This window comes from Elgaria multicarinata, chromosome 18, assembly GCF_023053635.1.
Source record: "Elgaria multicarinata webbii isolate HBS135686 ecotype San Diego chromosome 18, rElgMul1.1.pri, whole genome shotgun sequence".
Classification (NCBI taxonomy): domain Eukaryota; kingdom Metazoa; phylum Chordata; class Lepidosauria; order Squamata; family Anguidae; genus Elgaria; species Elgaria multicarinata.
This window is the reverse complement of record NC_086188.1, coordinates 23,911,624-23,929,956: the sequence shown is the minus strand read 5'-3', so window position 1 is coordinate 23,929,956 and position 18,333 is coordinate 23,911,624. Positions and strand designations below refer to the sequence as shown.

The 18,333-nt window shown below is 50.3% G+C and overlaps 1 protein-coding gene across 1 annotated transcript in view; it reads left to right on the top strand.

Annotated features, from left to right (window-relative positions):
• HNF1A (HNF1 homeobox A) overlaps positions 1–18,333 on the top strand; it is a 22,833-nt gene extending 4,500 nt beyond the window's left edge. The window contains exons 2-10 of the mRNA XM_063144303.1: positions 6,694–6,893; positions 7,654–7,840; positions 9,556–9,794; positions 11,022–11,257; positions 11,966–12,167; positions 12,470–12,661; positions 15,516–15,637; positions 16,591–16,732; positions 17,822–18,333. Of these exons, the coding sequence (XP_063000373.1) occupies positions 6,694–6,893; positions 7,654–7,840; positions 9,556–9,794; positions 11,022–11,257; positions 11,966–12,167; positions 12,470–12,661; positions 15,516–15,637; positions 16,591–16,732; positions 17,822–17,949 (1,648 nt within the window). The 3' untranslated portion in view covers positions 17,950–18,333. The remainder of the gene's footprint in view (positions 1–6,693; positions 6,894–7,653; positions 7,841–9,555; positions 9,795–11,021; positions 11,258–11,965; positions 12,168–12,469; positions 12,662–15,515; positions 15,638–16,590; positions 16,733–17,821) is intronic.

Here is an 18,333-nt window from a genome sequence, read left to right as displayed (position 1 = left end):
GGTAGACAAACTTTCCTGAAAGGCAGTTTGCCCACCACTACTCCTCTTACCCTGCAATGTGCAGCCTCAAGGGAACATGGGGTGCATGCTAGGGCGTTACTTCTGCACTGCTTGTACTGGTAGACAGGCCAATGCTGAAGGGGCTCGTGGAATTCAGAAAAGTCTGAAAACCACTGTGCTATGAAAAGCAGCCTCTTTTTTTTTTAACGCACATGCATTTTCTGCTCAATTTATAGTTGTGGGAAATTAAAATATGGTATTTATATTCATTTAAGAGAACCCCTGAAACATCAAACAAAGATTTCCTTCAAGAGCAAACAAAAGATTTCATGGGAGAATTAAACGTTACAAATAATAAGCCAATCAATTTGGGAAGGCAGGATTGGGGAAAGGGAATTCGATTTTCTGAAGAAGAACCAGGGCATGGTCTGTTTGGGGATGGGAGTTGATTTTGGGGGTGGCTGGGTTGAGAACGACAGTTGCACTTGGGGCTCTGGAATTAAATTGCAACACCACTTCTGTTGTCCCAGGCAGTACCACAGGCCAGCCTCAGCCAGATAGGGTCAAATTCAAGAGATACAAAGCATTGTCAGGGGCTCTTCTTACCTTCCTTCCTCTCTGTCTCTTGCAAGTCCAATTTATTTCAGTGAAATCAACAAGGATGCAGCCTTCAGGGTCAAAGACCAGGAATGGTGGCAGAGGTGGCGATCCTGAGTCCAGGCTTGGTCAAAGGCAGGAATCCCAAATTAGTTTTCAAAGGGATCAAAGGTCCTTCTTGTGCTAAGGAAGGGACTCTGAAATCCACCAGTCCCATTACCCAGGGGAGTGGTGGGGGATTGTGGCCGGCGAAGGAGTGTAAAGAAAGAGAAACAAGATGGGGGCAAAAGAAAGGAAAAGGAGAAAACGTAGGCAAAAAGATCATTACGATTGGAATCCGAATGTTGCATTCCCAGTTCTCAGGATTGGATTTTCTTTTAATGCTAACAACTTGATATTTACTTTCCATTTAAATTTGAGATGCTGCTATAAATTATCAACCAGGCTCTTGTTCCCTTTGAGTTTATAACTAACTACCTGGGTTACTTATTGTTCAGGTAACAAAAGGGAGGTGAGAAAGCCCTTAAATAGTGACCTCAGAACCTAGCAAAAAGAGAGGCTTGAACCAGAGCAGCAGCCTGGCCTTCTGAGGGGAAAGAGAGTCAGGGAAGGAGAATCCTTACAGAGGGGGCTGAAGCAGATGCCAGCAGGCCGAGGCCTAGTGGGCGACAGGGAGCCTGTGTGACAGTGAGCGCCTACAACCGCCACGCCAGCACCAAGGCCATTAGAAATTGCTGGGCAGAAGAAGAGCTCAGAGGAAATCCACACCTCAAGTTTCAAAACAAGGCCCTGCATGTGATCTGTAAGATCAGTACATGCAAGGCTGCTGATGAGAAATCATAGGTAAATTCTGAGTATTTTGCATCACATATTTTCCTCGTAGTTCTTCACTTCTCAAATGTGTGTTTTCTTCCCCCACCCAAATCCATGATGTTTCCACATCTTTTGTTCAAAATTAGCTCAAGGCATTGTGTGCCACCTCATATTGCTTCCCAGCACCCTCTGCAATGTTGCACGGGATCCTGGGGTTGCCCATGGCTGCTTCAGGAACATCCCTCCAAGTCTTGTCTCCACAAGAGGCCCCTCTTTTGATGTTGTGCCCAAATATCTGAGATTACCTTTGGGGCATGTGGCCACATTGAGGGTTTGTGGCCTTCCTCCACTGATCTTGCCTCCTGCATTTTCACCATTGCTTGCATCAGTTGCGATGATTGTTCGATGTAGCAATCTTTTGCCAAAGGCAGGATTGACAGGCTTGTGGCTGGTTGCTTACACCGCGTGTTCGCTTCTTCAACTTGTACTTTGTGTTCACCTGGACTAACTCCTCCCTACCCCACTCAAGAGGTTCTAACGTGGACTAGAACCCACTTCCCCCCCCCCCATAAGAATGCATTGGGAGGGTGGAAGATGCCCACCCTTTAACAGGCTGCCTTGTGTATACAATGGGGTGGACCACTTGTACAGCAAAACATCTGGAGAGCCACAATTCCCATCACCCCTCAATTTTGGCTATGTTAGCTAGGGCAGATGGGAGTTGTAGGCTAAAACACCTGGTCTCAGGGCTGGGCAGTGGGGCCAATTGGCATGGGCCTACGATTTTGAGGGGGCCTACTCGGTGGTGCAAGAACGTTTGAATGGATTAGCAGTTTTGAACATTAACATTGACAAGGCAAAGTTGCTTGATTTTTCTGTTGCTGTTGATGAATTTGCCCAAAGAAAAGCACGTAAAGCATTTCTGAATGTGAAGAAGTGATGTCTTATATACATCTTGCATAAAAGTGCTTGCCATTACCATTTTTTAATGAATCGTTGCGAAGGGCGAAAAGCTGGCGCCAACGGGGGAGGGAGCAGAAGCCACCCACCCACACACCCACACCCACACCCACACTCACTCACTCACTCACTCACTCACTCACTGGCCGAGCGCCCGCGCCCCCGCCTGCCTGCTTGCCTGCCTGCGCCAGGAGGGCCCACCCACGCCTGGCAGCCTCGACTTTTCCTGTCCCGAGAGATCCCGCACGCTGCCTGCACGTGCTTTCCCCTGCCTTCGCGTGGCTATCGAAGGCAGCCCTTGCGGGGAGTGTGCGGGCTTACAGCTTGGCTCTGGGGAGCGGCTTCAAGCTGCCACCGAGACCCCGCTGTCGGGTCCGAGTTCTTCTGGCCACGCATTTGCCCTGGCGGGATGAAAGAACCGCGGGGGGGGGGGTGTCACTTGTGGGCCGTCCAGCGAGCCCGCATCTCTGCCGGCGGGGAGGCAGCTCCGTGGGTGAACGCATAATAAATGCAATACATAAACCGGGGAGTGCAGCTCCCTGGGCCCTCCCGCCAGCTGGAACCAAGCGCCCTTCGCGTCTCTAGGCTGCCATTTCCTTTCTGCCATCTCTAGAAGCCTCCCGGGCATCTGGCGGCGGCGGCGGCTGCTTTTGCAGGATGGAAACCTGGCAAAGTATTGGCGAGCTCCAAATGTGTTCGGGGGCAGGAAAAGAGGCTGCAGGGCAAAATACCCCGACAGGCGACACGGGAGAGAAGGAACGAGATTGAAAAAGCCCCCTGATCCGCCCTTCTCCCTTTTGGCAACCATCCTCCTTCCGTGCGCAAGAGATTAGCCCCATCCCCTGATGCCCTCCAAGTATGCTGGACTACAATGCCCACTGTTCCTATGGCTGGGGGGTGGGGGGTTTACAAGGAAGAATCTCCTCCTCCCCTTCTCTGGAAAGCCACAAGGTCCCCTCCAAAATGCAACAAGCCCCCAAGGCAGCTTTGGAGTTCAGGTGGTATTGTGGGGTTGGTTTTTTTAAATGGGTGGAAAGCACTTTCGGTTGCCCCCAGTGAAACCACTTTCTGCCCCACCTTCTCCACGTCTCCCTTTTTTCTCATTAGGACAGGAATGGGGGGGTGGGGAGAATTTACTCACAATGCAAGCCAATCAACTAATCCCACCATGTCAACCATTTCTTTTCTTCCATAATACAAAGACAGTGGATTGCAATAACAACAACAACAACAACACCCAGCTTTATCAGGAACTCCATGTTCAAAACCATCTTTTGGATCTTTAGACTACTGCTTCACATGCACTGCGTTTCCCAGGTGTACAGGGCCCAGGTGTCTCAGTTTGCTCTTACCTCCCTTACACTAAGAATCGACCTTCCTGGTTCTGCCTGCAGAAGTAACTGTTTTCTAAAGAAAGTGTTCTGTCTGTCTAAACTGTATGTCAAAGAAATGCTTGCGCAGTGAGTGACTCTACCTTGTTTGAAAGCCTTTTTCCTTACGGTAATTTGAATTTGGCTAATACATGCTATTTATTTATTTATTTATTTATTTAAAACATTTATATCCTGCCCTATATCATTAAGATCTCAGAGTGGTGTACAGATAAAAACATACAGTATAAAACAATAAATATGCACAGTTAAAAACAAATTAAACCATGATCCAAGTTAAAACAATATATAATTTAAAAGCAGTAAAACAGTTAAAACAGTTACAACAATGTGCCAGTGAGTTTAACCATCAAAGCCTTTATTAAAAGGCCATGTTTTTACTTGGCGTCGAAATGCAATCAATGTTGGTGCCAGTCGGGCCTCCAAGGGGAGGGCATTCCACAGTCGGGGTGCCACCACAGAGAAAGCCCTCTCCCTTGTCCCACCATAGCATATATGTTGCATTGGTGGGATGCAGAGAAGGGCTCCTCCAACAGATCTAAGGTCTATCTATCTATCTATCTATCTAGATAGATAGATAGATAGATAGATAGATATTATAATCTAAATTAATCAATATATGACTTATTTCAGAATATGTGGTTAGGATGGCAGTTTTAGTGTAAGATATACCGTTATTTTTCTTACAGAGATCTTAACATGTAGGACACAGTGCACTCACCTAGAAATATATTCTGCCCCTTCTGTGCCCGCCCACCCAATCAATTTTTGTTCTGGTGCTGCCACTGGGTACCTTTATCGACAGAGATGACTTGTGGACAAACAAAACAGCTGACTCGAGAAAGTTCAGGACTTTGAAATGGTCAGAGTAACGAACAGCAGAAAGAAGGACGCTCATTCCTGGGCACTCACGGAGTTTGCTCAGGTCCCTCACATGATATCATCTGCCTTCTGCCCCTTCTGGCCTTCCTTGCGCTACAAAAAACCCTTCGTTAAGTCCATTTTTAAAAAACTCGGAATCGCTGCTCTCTCCTGCTGTGTGCAGGAGAAGCAGCGCCACTAGAGCAGCGGACTCAATGGGGCTTTCCTCTTTTGAAAGAGGAAGTAACTTGAGGAAGGAAACCATGGGCAGAGAAGCAAAGGTAGGGAGCGTGTTAACCCCCGGTGTGATGGAACCTTAACTGCTGTGGACATACTCTGTCAGCATAAAGACAGGAGAGGGAGGTATGTTGAGCTGAGCCAGCAGGTGCAAACTTTGTCCTCATTATTGGCTGCTTTTGGCAATCTGCCCAGCCTTCCTGGTTCCACCCACAAGACTTTGATAGCTTTGCACCCACCAACCGACCCTGAAGCACACAGCTGTGGCTTACTACTGTTTGGGGAAGCTCAAAACAGACTGATGTAATTCCTAATTCAATCACTTGCTTGGGCGTATTCCATCTGGAGGAGGCACTATCTCCTTAAAACACCCATCAATGTTTTTGCAACTAAAATGGAATTAGACAAATGCATGGAGGAAGCTTTCAGTGGCTATGAGTTATGGTGGCTGTGGGTTACATCCAATAGCAGAGGCACCCTGTGGCTGAATACCAGTTCAGGGGAACATGGGTGGGAGGATGCTGTCGCTTGGTGGGCATCTGCCACTGTGCAAACAGAATGCTGGACTAAATAGTCCCACTTTAGTCTGACCCAGCAGGCCTCTTATTTTCTTACAAACTTTACTTAAAAATCATGGATTTCACCCAGTCTTGAAGCCAGATTCAGAGTTTCAAAAACAGTAAGAAGTTATTGAAATCAATATTTGGTTTATGATTGGCTTGAAGCTTCCCACCCACAAGCCCTGTCGAAACACGATTAACATGGTACTATTATTCACACAATACAGAAGGCCATAGAATCATAGAAGAGTAGAGTTGGAAGGGGCCTATAAGGCCATCGAGTCCAACGAGCCCCCCCCCCCCCCACCAGCTCAATGCAGGAATCCACCCTAAAGCATCCCTGACAGATGGTTGTCCAGCTGCCTCTTGAATGGCTCTATTGTGGGAGAGCCCACAACCTCCATAGGTCACTGGTTCCATTGTCGTACTGCAAAAATCCATAATTCGGCAATACCTTTATGAGGACCAACCAAAATGCCACAAAAGGTTGTGCACGCTTTCAAGTTTTCCAGAACTCTTAATCAGTTCTAGAGAACTTGAAAGGTTGCACAATCTTTTCTTGCATTTTGGCACACAAGTTGGGCATTAGTGTGGGTTTGGGATTCCCCCCCTCCCCCTGTGGACCAATGCAGCTCTCTTTGTTTGTTTGTTTATTGTAGATTGCATGTATTGCAGGATAGGGGAGCCGAGGCTGAGAGATACTGCAGCCCTGCAGAATAGTCCGGTGTTAATATTGTCTTTTTTGCTAAGTGTAAGCCGCTCCGAGAGCCTTTTTTGGCTGAGGAGCGGGGTATAAGTATAATAAATAAATAAATAAATAAAATATTGCTGGTTGGGCATCTTGCTGGAGTTGAGAACGGCCTACAACAATCATCCAGTGTAGCCCAGTGATGTTATAGCCTTTTTACAATTTGGGGATTAGGTTGAGGCTAGGAAGATAGCATACAACAACCTGGTAATATATCCCAGAGTTGATATTGCAGGTTAGAGGTGGGGCTAATGCTGGCTTCGACTTCCAGCCCCAAATCCCAGTGCCTTGTGATTGGTAGCGCTAGAAGCTTGGTCAAGAAGCACCCAAGGGGGCCAACAGAGTTTCACTATAAAGCACTCTTTGGATCAGGTGCACAAAGGAAAACGACGTGTGCAACAGGATAGAAGACGTCACTTTTACTCTGTCCATTTTCAAGACACACTGTGATTTGAACCCTCTCACTTCACAGGATTCACACAGGGGAAAGTTCTCTTTCACATAGTGTGTTTTCTGTTCCTTCCAGAGAGGATCCCTGGAGGGTAGCTAAGATGGTGAAGTCCTACCTACAGCAACACAACATCCCTCAACGGGAGGTGGTGGACACCACAGGCTTGAATCAGTCCCACCTCTCACAGCATCTCAACAAGGGCACACCCATGAAGACCCAGAAGAGAGCTGCCCTTTACACCTGGTACGTCCGCAAGCAGCGAGAGGTGATCCAACGTAAGTATCGCAACCAGCAGCTCTTTCCGATTCTCAAGGGCACAACAGAGGAGCGCTGGCTCAAGGCAAAGTCCTGCTTGCGCACAAACAGCACAGCGGACCAAGAGGTACAGCCCAGCACAGCAAGGCCCACCCCTCCAGTCACGTGCTGCTTTACCTGAGTACAGGTTCAGAGCAGGCGGCCTCTTCATAGCGGACGGCCATGTCAGCAGAAGTGGGCTCTTCTTAGTTAGGCAAAACTTGCACTAGACAAAAGGAAGTGCCCATCCCCTGCTCTTAGATGAGGCTGCCTGTTGTCTCTGTGCATGAGTTCTCTGGCCTGGGCAATGCCGCCTTTGAGTTCAAAGAAAAGCAAGAGACAACACCTGCTGCAGAAACGCAGTGGCTGGTCTCCTCTGAGAGAAGACAGCCACACTTTCACATATTCTAGATCTTTTTGGATTCAAGAGTGAAAAGAGCCCTCCAGTACCATTTTTAAAATAACAACAACAACAACAACAACAATAATAATAATAATAATAATAATAATAATGCTCAGCTATTGGGCTCATGGAAAATGCTGTGCCAGGCAAATGGGAAAGACTTTTGCTTCTCTAAGTTACTCTCTTCGCAGATGAGAAAAAAAATCACCAGAGATGCAACATATACAACACCCAATTCATGTAACAGAAAGTACTAATTTATCTCCGTTGTCTCCCCAACCCACCTGATTCTGTGCGAATAACATTCCCCCCACCCCCACCCCATTTTGTGGCTCCAGAATTCACACACGCTGGCCAGGGGATCATGGTGGAAGACACGATGGGAGAGGATCTACCGACCAAGAAAGGGAGGAGGAATCGCTTCAAATGGGGCCCCGCCTCACAGCAAATCCTTTTCCAAGCCTATGAGAGGCAAAAGAATCCCAGCAAGGAGGAACGAGAAGCATTAGTGGAGGAGTGCAACAGGTGATTGGAGTGGGGTACTGAAGGATGCCAACACAGGGCGAAAGGCTGCAGTGTCTGATCACATTGAGAGCTGAATAGGAAAATAGGAAGCTGCCTTTTACAGAGCCAGGCCATTGGTCCACCAAGCCCAGTACTGTCCACACTGACTGGCAGCACTGGTTCTCCAGGGTTTCCGGTAGCTCCTACCTTGGGATGCCAGGGATCAAACCCTGGGCCTTCTGCATGCAAAACAGGGGCTCTACTACTGAGCCAATGGAGCCTCCATATCCACAGGCAGCATGCCTCTGAATACCAGGTGCTGGGGACAAAAAATACTTGCAATCCACCACTGGAAACCGGATGCTAGACTAGATGACCTCTGGATCCAGTCCTGGGAGGCAGGGTAATCCCTTATTAGCCAGGATAATGACATGAAAACTCCATGTTCTGGGGCTATATGCCTCTAAATACCAGATAGTAGGGACAGACAAGGGGGTGGGGCAGTTATCTTAATTTTCTCTCATCTGGTGTGGGTGTGGGTGGGGTGACATCTGCAATTCTTGCTACATTTTTCTCCTATATGAAATTAGTGGAAGAAGGATGCCAAGCAAATTTCCCCCTCAAAGTCTGCTGGTCCTGCCCTGTGTATAGAGTCATTTTGTTTTTTAACATTCATTAAGAAAACAAATTATTGATTTTGGGTGGGATGGGCTGATTCCTCCTTCAAGTCCCCCCCCAATCTGTATTTCACCCCAAATTCCACTTAAACATGTAATCAACTCGGAGATGAAACGTGGTGCTAAAAACACACCAGCACAGAAAGATCCAAGCCAATTATAGTTAGACTATAACAGGGTGACCAACTGTCAGGATTTCCCCGGATTTGTCCTGGTTTTTGTTCTTTCCATAGTGTCAGGGGGGGGATTTTCTATAATTTTCAATAATGTCCTGGAATGACACACCTTCCCCTTTAAGGCTGCCATTAGCATGGCTGGAGGGAGTGACATGCTTTCTTGAGGCACATCATTCCCCCACCCCAAGCTCCAATTGAGGTCTTAAAGGGGAAAGTGGGTCATTCATGGACATTATAGAAAAGGCCCCAATTGGAGTGGATGGTGGTGGTGCAGAATGAAATCCTTTCCCCTCCTCCACTCCAATTGGGTTCGTTAAGGTGGCGGGGGAATAACGTACTTTCCGCAGGACTCAGAAAGCTGCTTCCCCACACACACACTAGGTGTCCTCTTTTTTGGTTTCCCAAATATGGTCACCCTAGACTATAATTAACACAGTGGAGGTGCCAAGAGTAATTATCTGAAAGCACCCTTATGGGGGGAGAGCAGGGCTCTTGTGCACCCTATGCTGGGTTCCTTTAAAATTACAATGAAGCAGCTGCAATAGCTGCAAAGGTTTGGCTTGGAACTCTTGCACATTGCAACATCTTCTGGTGTGCTCACAGGATGGCAGAGTCCGCTGGGGACTTCAACACCTTACCAATGGGGTGTGCATGTGTTCAGAAGACCACAGGCCTTTCGGAGAAGAGCAGCCGCCACAACTGACCTTGTCACTGATGGCTCCCCAATGAGCTTAGCAAAGCGTCTCTCTCCCTCTCTCCCCTTCACCTTTAACAAAAGGCCCGTGGAAGCCACTAGGCAGGGCTGCCCCCAGTGGAGCATCTCCTTTGAGTTGAAGACCCCGCCCCCACCCCCGCTCTGACCATCTCTGGCCTCTCTCGGCAGGGCAGAGTGCATTCAGCGTGGCGTCTCCCCTTCCCAGGCCCAGGGCCTGGGCTCAAACCTGGTGACCGAGGTGAGAGTCTACAACTGGTTCGCCAACCGCCGGAAGGAGGAGGCTTTCCGGCACAAGCTCGCCATGGACAGCTACAGCGGGCCACAGGCCGGCCCTGCGCCCACCCTGGCCTCCCACGGCTCTTCCTCACTCCAGCCAGCAGCACCTCTCTCACCCAGCAAGGTTCACGGTGAGTAGCAGGTGTAGAGGAGAAGGGGCAAGCCAGCTGCTGGATTGGGCCCCAGGGCGGTTTTTCCGTGGCGTTAATGGGACAGCCTGAAGGCAGGTCAGGCGGCCAAAACGAAGTCATCTGCATACAAGGCCACACCAATAAACACGCGTGAAGCTCTGCTCCCAGGCAAGTCAAAGCCTTCACCAAGGGAAGTGAGATTCTGCGCCCTTGAGAAGGTTCACTGCCGCCACTCCTTTCCCCGCCCTCTGAACATTCCGTGTGCCTTTCAGTCATACGGCGGGGGCGGAGCAAGGCGTGGTGGAAGGCCCTGAAGCCAGAGACTGTAATTCAGCTGTTTTGGCTTCGGACATTTCTGCAGACATTGGGCCAGTTTGGACATCATGATCAGCCTGAGTTCTGGAGAACCCTGGGTTATGTGGATTAAGCTGCGTGCTGGGTTTTTCTGCCAATCGCTCCTGCTTGGTTTCCCCTGCAAGTGGGAGCAGCTAAACTAACGATGGGCCCTCCATTCATGGTTTATTTATCTTGGTGTCCAACCTGGGGACTCTGGGTTGTCTCTCCTCAAACAAGCCAGAGCCGTAAGACACCAACGCCCCATAGCTCATGGCACGCGTCCAATAGAGTGTGTGCCACTGGAAGTGCAGTGGAGCGGGAAGGTTCAACTGCCAGCCCACGCATGGAAACACTCGTGGACTTGAACCTGAGTATGGCTGAAGGTGATGGATGGAGGTGGTTCCGTTTTGAAGTTAAGCAAGCCTGGGTCTGGGTACTTCTCAGAGGTGGAGGGGGCTTCCTGGGACACTACACTCCCCATCACCCCCCGCCATATACCAATTTGAGGTTCATGGAAAAAGGGCAAGGACACAAACATAGCAAGGCCCTCTGCCTCAGTTCTCCATTTGTAAAATGGGAATCCCAGTTCCCCAGTAGAACAGACTAGAATTGCTTCAAACTAAAATTAACTGACATTTCCCTTTCACCCTTCCCGGACGTAATCCCCAAAGGCTGGCAACGCTTATGGAAGATGCTTAGGCCTGGACTTTGACAACTTGAATCTCCATTGGGTTGGGGGGGTTGTGTAGCTGGGGACCAGCCCCCGGGAATATCTCTTGCAATCTGAACCTGTTGTAGAGATTAAAGAGGGTTTCTGAGATCACAGCTGAGCGCCGTCATCATCCGCACAGGTTCCTAGGATGTGCCTCTGCTTCCTTCTTTTTGCTCTAGAGCAATCTTCCCTGCAGCAGCAGCAGCAGCAGCAGCAGCAGCAGCAGCAGCAAACCCTCACCTTTTCTGACTCTGGCATGAGGTACAATCAGCAGCCCGTCAGCGAAACCGATACCTCGAACGGCAGCCAGCACGGGGGAAGCAATTCCATCATCACCACACAGACCATCCTGCACCAGGTCTCTTCCCCGGGTCTGTGCTCGGCCAGTTCTGGCTCGGCTACAGAAGCGAAACTGGTGAGTCAAGCCCAGCCTAATGTGGGTGCCTGGCTGCTGGAAGGTACAGAAGCAAGGGGGATCCTGCCGCATTCTCACTGCCTTAAGTTGTTCCAAAAATGAAAAAGCAAAAGCACAGACCGCACCGGGCCACAAAAGAGATGGTTCCCAGCACCAAGCAGTAACCTCAATGGCTGTTCCTACTGTTTTTCCCCAGCGTGTTTTGCCATCCTTGGCTTGTTCCTTCTCTCACAATAGCCCTATATGGGCGGGTTGTTAAGCATTCCCATTTTATATGTGAGGATTTAAAACTAGAGACTATTTTACTGGCCAAAGATCACCAGGTTTGGCTCTAGCACAACACAGGGCCAACCTGGTGCCCTCCAGCTGTTGGACTACAACTCCCAGTATCCTCCAGCCAGCGTGGGGTAGTATATTTGAAAAGCATGCAAGAAAGGATCCGGGAAGCCTCTAGCTAGATTTTTTGCCTGTTCCATTAACTCCTTTGGTGGCATTCGGCAAGCCACCCCCTCCCCCCAGTTCTACCCCCCACATCTACACTATGAGATGATATTGTGGCCTTCTTTACAGGCTTGTTGTGAAGACCACTGAGACACCACGTCCAAAGTTGTTTGAACCCTTTGAGTCCTCCTGGGGATATCATTCCTTGCCTCTGGCCTCCTCCCCAAACAGCGTTTTGACCTCCTTGTTTGCTTTCCCCACGAACAGATCTCTACTCCTGGGGGCTCCCTTCCGCCAGTGAGCACCCTGACTGCCTTGCACAGCCTAGAGCAAAACCCGCACGCTCTGAGCCAACAAACCCAGAACCTCATCATGGCGTCGCTCCCTGGCGTCATGGCAATTGGTCCAGGGGACACATCTTCACTAACGCCGACATTCACCAATACGGGGGCCTCCACCCTGGTCATTGGTAAGCGAGGAGACCTATAGGGAAGGGGCATGTGAGTGCCACCTCCCCCGCCGCTTGCACCTTGCAGTAGAAGAACAGCTTTCTAGTTCTCATGGTGCAAGACCCGTTGAAATGAACACGTGCTGCCTTAGAGCATGCAGATAGGGAGCTGGCTTTTAAGGCATGCCTTCATTGGCCCATCTAGCCAGTGCTGCCCTCTCTGATTGGCAGTGGCTCTCCAGGGTCCTGGCCAGCTTGGTGAGTGGGTGGGCTTTCCCAGCCCTGCTGCCACCTGAGAACCTTTGCGGACTCTTGTCTTCCAGGCCTCGCTTCCACCCAAGCCCAGAGTGTCCCAGTCATCAACAATATGGGGAACAGCCTCACCACGCTTCAGCCGGTCCAGTTCTCCCAGCAGCTGCACCCGTCGTACCAGCAGCCTCTCATGCAACAGGTCCAGAGCCATCTCAACCAGAGCCCTTTCATGGCGACCATGGCCCAGATCCAGGCTCCTCATGGTAGGTTTGGGAGCCAAGAAGCTGCCAACGCTACGGAATGCTTTGTGAAGTGCGTCGACCACTTGTGGAATTCACCTGCCACGAGATTGGGGGTGGGGTGGTACTAGCTAAGGCCGCTTGGGAGAAGTGGGAGATAAACCTGCCCTATTAGATGTCTGTTAGGCAGGACAGCTGAGCGGAGCCTCCATGCGCAGGGAGGGAGGATGCTGGTCTGGAGCGCCTTTGACCTGATCCAGTGAGGCCACCTGTGTGTTCTGACGGAGTCTGAGCGGAGGCCCAGTCCAGGGTCTAAGGCAGGGCTGAGGAGCACCCAGGCCTTCAAGCTCCTTCCCGGGCGGGCGAGTACACACAGCCCACAGCCCCAGCCCAAGAGAGCTGCAGGTCTGCTCTGGATCAGAGAGAGACGCCCCAGTGCTGAGAAAGGGTTCGCTTCTAGTGCTGGAGGGGAGAATAAGACCACCACTACTACTACCACCACCACCACCACCACCACCACCCCCCTCTGCTAATCTCCATGGGTCAGCCGAGGGGAGGGGGCTGGAAAATGCGTGAGCGAAATGTGTGTCTTTGTGTCTTGTCTGTGTGGAAAAGGGGTGAGTGGGAGAGGAGACGACACGCCTGCTGGCAGCACGCAGCCCTAGGAACATGCAAAATGAATGCATTGTAAAGGAAGAGCAGGGCTACACGTTTAGACAAACGTGGCCCCACTGCCTCCTTCGCCCACCATCTACCCTCCACTCCTTCCCACAGACAACTCCTTTCATTCTGCTACCTTTTAGAATAAGCCCCCTCTTTTCTGCCTGGCCCAGGGCACTCTTCTGGGAGGAAGCTGCCCTTGCAAAGACAGGCAAGCTTCCTCCCAGGGTTGCTGTGATGACAAAATGAGAACGCCCCCATGGACACTGCCTTGAGCTTCTTGGAAGGTGGACTACTCCCAAACGAGGCTTTGAGTGTGCAATCACCCTGCCTCCAACACAGTCTCGAGGGGTCCACACAGTGGCATCTTCCATTTGCAACCCCACCACATTTTCTCACTACCTTTCCCAACTTTTTCTCTTCACAAAAATCTGTTAATGAGGGAAAGACAACTGGGTCTTAGGACCAGGTCACCTGAAAGGTTGCCCCCCTCCCCCCCCCCATGTAGGCCCACTGTGATCCTCAGGACAGGCTTTGTTGTCCATGCCACATGGACAGTCCCTGCACAGTCCCATCGGACGGCAACAGGCCTGCTCTGTGGTGGCACCCTCCCTCTGGAATGACCTCCCCTCTGTGATCTGAAAGGCTTTTGGTGATTAATAAAAAGACTGGTTTATCTCAGCTTTTCCCAACCATTAACTTATCTAAATGTTGTTAACTTTTTAATGATATATGGTTTTATAATTTGTTGTAAATAGCTTCAGGACTTTAAAAATGGGAAGCAGTACATACACATTCTAAAATAAATTTGTGAACCGCCCAGAGAGCTTCGGCTATTGGGCAGTATAAAAATGTTATAAATAAATAAATAAATAAATAAATGGAGCCAGAATAGCTGCACAAGGCCTGTGGACTGGTTCCGCAAGAAGCCTCGTATTTCAGCAGCACCCACGGTCACCCTGGAGCGTCTGGAAAGCAGGAATTCTCCCGCTTCCCATGTCAGGAGAAACTGCCGTGAAAACAAGCCGTGGTGGGGATGGGGAATTGCTGGCTGCGCCCCGGCTGCTGCTGACGACAGTGGCGCTTGCCGTCCTGCCGTCGTTCGTGTCCCCTTCACCTTCCTGCCCGCTCCAGGCACGGATCCAGGGCCCTTTGTGGTGCAATTCCTCCCCCTGCCCACCCCGCTTTCCGGACTTACAAAGCACCTGCATTGACCTATATATGCCAGACCTTAAGCGGGCTGGGGCTGGCTTGGCTTCCTTTTTAGAACAAGGCAGCTGAGGGTTTTATGTTCTTCCTCTAACACTTAAAGAACCGCTTCCTTGGCTGCTCCTCGCAGTCAGGGCGTGACCAGCGTTCGCCTTCCTAGCACATCTATGTGCGCATGCTTTTGACGTCTCTGGGTAAGTGTGCATGGCCTCAATTAGGGACCATGGTGATTCGGGGGGGATTTAAATCCCCCCTCTCCAGAGTCACCATGGTCTCAGCAGGTGGCGGGGGGGGGGGTTAAAAGTGGAAAAAATTGAGACTTTCTTCTTTTTTAATTTGAATTTCAGCATGGAATGAAAGTGGGGGAGCTTAAATCCCCCTCTCCCAAATTGGGGCCATGCTCGCTTACCCAGAGGTAAGTCAATCATGTACACACGCATAGCTGTGCTAACGTGGTTCACAAGGGGGAAACGCCGGTGCCCTCAAATAAAGTACCCAGCTGGGGGAGGAGGGGGGGCAGAGGGCACTGCGGGCCGCGGGTGTGTTTTTCACCCCTCTTGCCAGGCATCTCTGTAGCCCTTCCAAAGAATTTTATAAAATCTTCTCAATTTTCATAAAAGCAGCCTCTATACTTTTCAGGCCTAACCTGTCTGACCTGGTGCGTTAGTTTTTCCATTAAGGCAATAGACCGCATTTATTTCTCCAAAATGGAAGAGAGCCTTTTCCCCAAGGTGCTATTGTTAGTCATGCTGCTACCTACATACATGTTAATAAATCTATGTTTGAAATTTCTGGAGAGAACACATTTGTTTATTTTTATTTCTTTTGCCTCATTTTTGGTAGAATGTTTACTCTCCACCCATGATCATTTTAATTTCCCCAGGATTTAAAAGAAGTTAGAATGTTCTTATGTAGTGGTTTGCCATGAAGTTTCAGGCCGGCCTGTTCCTAAGGATGGTGTTGTTCTATTATCAGTTGACATTTCTGACGGAGTCTCCCCTGTTTCTAGCTCTGTATGGCCACAAGCCTGAGGTGGCCCAGTACGCCCACACCAGCCTTCTGCCCCAGACCATGGTGATAACGGACACCTCCAACCTCAGCGCTTTCGCCAGCCTGACGCCAACCAAGCAGGTAAGAGGGATTGGCCATGGGGAGGCCGTGGAAGCCAAGGGTCAGAAGCACACTCTGAGCAATGCCAATGCCAGCTCTTCTGCAGCCTCCGCAGGTCGCTCCGGTCTTTCCAGGGCAGGTTGGGCAGGCCTGGGCAGGCTGGTTTAGGAAACGGCAAATTCAGCAGGAAGCCAGCCATGCAAGAAAAACTGGGCTACTGATTTGCAAGACTAGTTAAGCAGCAGGATGGCCTTTCCCAACCCGGTGCTCTCCAGATGTATTGGACTACAGCTCCCATCAATGGCTGTATGGGCTGGAAACGATGCGAGTTGTAGTCCAACACAGATTGAAGAATGCAATAGAACTAGCTGGGAAACAGTAACTCTGGCAGGATTAAATCCCTGGATGCATTTGTTAAAGGTTTAAAAAAAGAGGCAGGGAGGGTGGCCTCCACAGACAGGTGACCCTCCAAGGGGCTTGACCCTCTCGCTGTGTATTGCAGCACGTAAGACTCAGGCTGGAGACCTGACGCTTCTACCCAATTCCCTGTGTGGCCATAGCCAGTTGTGCTTCAGCAGAGGGCTACAAAGGCAGGGGCTTTGGCGGTGGGGTAGGTGGGGGGGGGGACGGCCTGCCCTGAACAGGGTTCCCTCTTGATGAGCAGCCACTCAAGCCAGCTGCCATTTAGCCTTTTCGGAGGCCAGTTAAGAGCCCTTTCGGGCAGCCTTCCAGGCTGCTGCATGCATGGCCCGTTGCTGTTTTATGGTGAGTTTCAATCTGTTTTATAGATTGAATTTTATTTTGTAAGCTGTCTTGAGAACCTTGCCAGGGCTGCAAGGTGTGGCCCCCATTTAATCACTCACCACCATCTCCCTTCCAGGATGATGACTTCCCCTCCAGCCGCCTATAGCCCCGCCTAACCCATTTCCCAATCCAGCCCTGCCCATGCTTCTCCGTGTGTCAATTTCCCCCAGGTCTTCACATCAGACTCTGAGACTCACACGGAGTCTGGGATGCACACGCCACCAGTGCAAGCATCGACCATACACTTGCAGAGCCAGGATCCTGCCATTCAGCACCTCCAGCCAGGCCACCGCCTCACCTCTAGCCCTGCTGGTAAGAGGGCCGCTACTTCAGAGAACATGCGATGGCAGCCTCCTGCCAAATTCTCCCAACAGATAACTCTGGGGGCTTTCTGCTTCTTGGTAGAGCAGGGGAAATCCTTAAAATATTTCATTCTCTTGACAACTTGCACCAGTCAAAGCCTCAGCACTGGACTAAAGTCAAGATCAATTATTTCAAGTGTCTTCCGAAAACAAGAAAAGTCTTATCCATTCCACGCCCCTTTATTATGTAGGCCTAATCTTCTTTATAAAATGATGACTTGGTCTTGGAAAAACCCATCTCCCCTCCTCAAGCAGGTTGGTAGCCAGAAATATCCACGCTTCCTTCTACTGAGACAAGCCCGTGGGCCAAAGGCCCTTCCTTCAGCCAGTCCAGGCGTGGGGCATTGAGCCGGTTCATCCCGAGAGCCGTCATGTAAGGCCATTGCTTGCCCAAGGCCAACCCAACGTCAAGAATGGCAGCCTTCCCTCCACACAACTAACACAGTAGAGTGAATATGGCTTCATCAGGCCAACGGCCAGCCTTTCCACGATGCAGCCCCAGTGAAACCCAAAGAGCTGCCCCAGGGCCCAAAGAGCTAATCCTGAACTCCCTGTTAGGAAAGTAGAGATGCTGCCACCAAACTGAAATTAGGCAGCAACATCTGGAGGACAGCAGGTCCCCCACTCCTGGCTCTATTAAACAAATCTCTGTTGATTAATCGCACGAGTTTTAATCAATTAGTTCTGCATATGAATAACACAAGAGTTCTGCAGGGGGGGGAAGCACGCCTGGGCAGAAGAGGCATTCCCCCCTGTGGGAGAGATGCAAGAAGCATGCCTCTTTGAAGAGGCCTGAGCCTGCCCACTGTGGGTCCAGAAATGCACACCTGAGAAATCCAGAGTGCGGTGCCTGATGAATCAGGGACACCTTTTAAAGTGATGGGCCAATTCAAATGTTGAAGCCCTCCTATGTTTAGTAGCAGGGGGTGGGGTGGGAATATATATATCCTCTTTTGGGGTGTAGGAGAGTGAAGGAACTGCATGGAAGTGTTCCCATACATAAACTCATGTGCCATGCTTGTATCCCGTTTCCCCCCAGTCTCCTCCAGTAGCCTGGTGCTTTACCAGAGCTCTGACTCCACCAACAGTCACAGCCACTTGCTACCGTCAACTCACGGTGTTATAGAGACTTTCATCTCGACGCAGATGGCATCCTCCACTCAGTAACCACAGCAACCAATGGACAATTGATGACCACTGACCAAAGGGGAAGGGGCCTCCTTCACCACCACCACCACCACCACCACCACCGATGCCTGCTGCTCCAGGAAGGGGAGGCCAGCCAGGAATCTTCCATTCGCCTCCTCCTCCTCCTCCTCCACTACCGTGTGCAATTCCTTATTTCACACCCTCATTGTAAAGCTCTGGGAGAAGTTGTGCCATGCAAAACAATTCACATCAGGCTAGCAATAAGGGAGAGCTGGAGCTTGCGCTGTCAAGAGGATGAGAGCCTTTGCAAACAGACAGGACAGGCTGGCTGGCTGAAGGAGCAAAACTGCCTTCAGGACAAGACTGCAAAACCAGCTGCAGTTCTGTTTCAGCTGGGCAGCC